The sequence below is a fragment of the Galeopterus variegatus genome, unplaced genomic scaffold (assembly GCF_000696425.1).
Source record: "Galeopterus variegatus unplaced genomic scaffold, G_variegatus-3.0.2 Scaffold11, whole genome shotgun sequence".
NCBI classification, from domain to species: domain Eukaryota; kingdom Metazoa; phylum Chordata; class Mammalia; order Dermoptera; family Cynocephalidae; genus Galeopterus; species Galeopterus variegatus.
Window position 1 is genome coordinate 551,904 of NW_007726122.1, and position 2,950 is coordinate 554,853.

Below are 2,950 nucleotides of genomic sequence, written 5' to 3' on the forward strand. Positions count from 1 at the left end.
CCAAATTCTACCCAGCATTAAAGGTACAGCTGAAATACTTCTGGACCCTTCTCTGTTTTGTCAAATTACAACTTCCTCCCAAGCTAGAAATCTCTAACATTTACAACCCATTTCTTCCACTTCTCTTGATGCAGTGTCCGCCCTCAAACTCAGAGGGGTTTGTACCAGTTGTGTCTGCCCTACCAGCCTGTAAGTGTTTGGGGAGAGGAGTCCCTGTCCCACAGAGTTCCTTACCAGGATAGGTGCTCAGTGAACAAACAGGGGTTAAGTGTTACCTAAACACCCAAATTCTGGCCCATTTCTTGAAATTATAAATACTTCCAGTTGTTACTCAAAGTTTAACCTGGCCCGAGAGATGTATTAGTAGCACTGAAAATCAAAAATTCACTTGCTGGAGGTGATCATCTTTGAGAAAACAGTGCAATAATTGGTAAAACAAATTTGATGATTTCATTTATCATACTTCTTTATTTTAAAATGAAATCATCAAATCCTTGCCCCACCCACTCAACTTATTCTCTGACATTCCTGAAGCAATACTGGGCTTGGTTGAAGGGATTCTGTCCCCTACATTTGGGTTGAGTCTCTGTCTTAACTTCAGCTCGGTGTGGGTGTGGTGCACGCGGCTATGTCCACAGAGAGACCATGCTTTCTGGGGTGGGGACTGCACCCTGCATCTCCATTTTCTCTGACTTTGCAGTTTGTTCAGTGTGTGCCTCACACAACTGGTGCTCAGAAATGATCACCACTCCGAAGCCGGATAAGCTGCTCACAAAAAGGTACACGCTGAAGTACAGAGGTATTTTCACGTTAGCTTTCACCTAACTTGATTTCTCATCTCTCCTAACTTACATTAAAGCTAAACATTGTGAGTAAAAACCTTAAAAGCCAAAGCCTGCACGTGCCTATACAATGTCTGCTAGGCCTCTTCACTCCTATCACTGACATTCCTCCATCTTAATCCAGGGCCACCAATTCCAAGTGCTGACCACATGCCCTTGTCCAGCTGAGGACTCACTGTTCACCTTCCCTGGTCTCAGGGGATCATGGTCTAGGCAGAAAGTGAGGCATTTACACAAATCCCAACGACACCAGGTAGACAGTAGTGGGTGCTTTATCAATGAAACTACATATGAGGGTACGTCAAAAAGTTAATGAAAGACTCGTATTATCTTTTGATTCTATTTTTCCATGAACTTTCTGAAGTACCCTCATATATGCCACCCAGGCTGTATCTGCAAGAATATTTAAGAAGAGATACCAAAAGGGTTAAAGAAGAACAAACAGATTTAGTATCAATTTAGTTCAATTTTTGATATATGTTACGACAAGCCTATAAATCCTTAGAGGGTAGGGGCTATGCATTGTTCATAATTACATTCCCCACAGCGCCTAGCACAACGTCTTGGGCATAGCAGGGATCTGATCAATATGGCCCTCCGTGACTCCCAAGCTCTTCTGTAGACAGAAAGAGAGCAGATAGTAACAGCCACCACCGAGAAGCCACCTTAACAGAGTTGGAACTCCAAAACAAGGCTGTTCTTGCTGCTTTAAGGAGACTGGACCTTACTAAAATCATGGGATCACTTAGGCCATTCCTATTGACCATTTTTGTTCTGTGATGATCTGTGTGACTCTGTGGATGATGGAAGACAATTTAGTACCTCAGAATATCAACTGCTCGCTCACAGGAAAGTTCGTCAGCGGGCTCATTGTTCATCTGGAGGATCTGATCACCAGGGAAAAGCTTGCCGTGAGCGGAGCCGCCTGTTGGACAGAAAATAAGTAATTGGTACTTGTGCCAGGAGGGCCCAGACCCTATGTGTCGCAGCAGCACAGCCAAATAGCAGCCTGATCCAGTCCCCAGGGCACTGGCTCACCCCCAACTTCAGCCAGGCTTGGGCTCACATGGACCTTACTTTTCCTGTTTCTAAAGCATGGACAGTGTACCTATCATCCATCAACTTCAAGGGATGTTAGGAGATGGTCCCGAGAAAGGAAAACTAGCAGAAACCTTCTGAATGAACAGAACTGGCTGGTGAATCTATTACATTCATCTCTAAAGAACTCTGGGGGAGGGGTGTGTGTGTATGCACGTGCATGCGTGTAAATTGAAGTTAATATATTTTAACTAGTCCCAGATCTAATATCAATACATAGCTCAAGTATGAAAACAAACACTAGCCTTTCCCAGTCTGCTCGCCTCTGCCCTGGTGCAGCCTATATTTCACAAAGATTCAAGTGAAAACAAATCAATAGTTTCTATTACTGTCTGACCAGAAAATCTCCCCAGCTAGGAGCATGCAGGCTTCAAAGAGGAGGGCCAGCTTATCCAAACACTTTCCCTGCCCCTAAGAATGGCCAGGGAGCTGTGGGTGGGCAAAGCCCTGGCTGAGGTCAGTGGTAGTCTGGGGTTTAGAACAGCAAGTGCACTTGGGGCTCTCTCGCTCCCTTCCAGAACCAAAGGAAGGTACAAAGCCCCAAACAGAAGTAGGTCAGAATTAGGTGTGCCTTTTCTAACTTCCTGGGGTAGCACTTTCTGCATTTTGTTATAGGACAGAAAGATGGGAGGAGAACTAGGGCTATTTCCCCTCACAAAGCCAAAACTCCTTTCTCATTCCCCAGTCAGCTCCTACCTGCTGTGACGGCCACCACTGTGAGGGGAAGGCTCTCGGAAATGTGAAATCCATAGTCTTGGAGGAGGGCATCTTTGTCTATCTTTACTGTGTGCCTCACAGGGGTGAGGGTCTGAGTTGGGTTCCCAGGAGGCCCATCAGCTGCAGCGACTTTAGCCCTGGAATAGAAGAAGTATGTGAAAAAGAGAAAGGGAGGGTTCCAGTTGATGGCCACAAACTGGGTCAGCCCTAGGCACCATGGAGAAAGATGAGGAGCTGAGCAGATACCTACTCTCCTCTTGAGAGGGATAAGCCACAAACACCACCAGGTAAAA

The 2,950-nt window shown here is 45.7% G+C and overlaps 1 protein-coding gene across 1 annotated transcript in view; it reads right to left on the minus strand.

The window, feature by feature from the left end:
- The window catches only part of FRMPD1 (FERM and PDZ domain containing 1), a 100,625-nt gene that overhangs the window by 34,593 nt on the left and 63,082 nt on the right, over positions 1–2,950 (minus strand). Inside the window, exons 3-4 of the mRNA XM_008587135.1 lie at positions 2,637–2,794; positions 1,665–1,767 (exon numbers count right to left, since the gene is read on the minus strand). Coding sequence (XP_008585357.1) covers positions 1,665–1,767; positions 2,637–2,794 — 261 coding nt within the window. The remainder of the gene's footprint in view (positions 1–1,664; positions 1,768–2,636; positions 2,795–2,950) is intronic.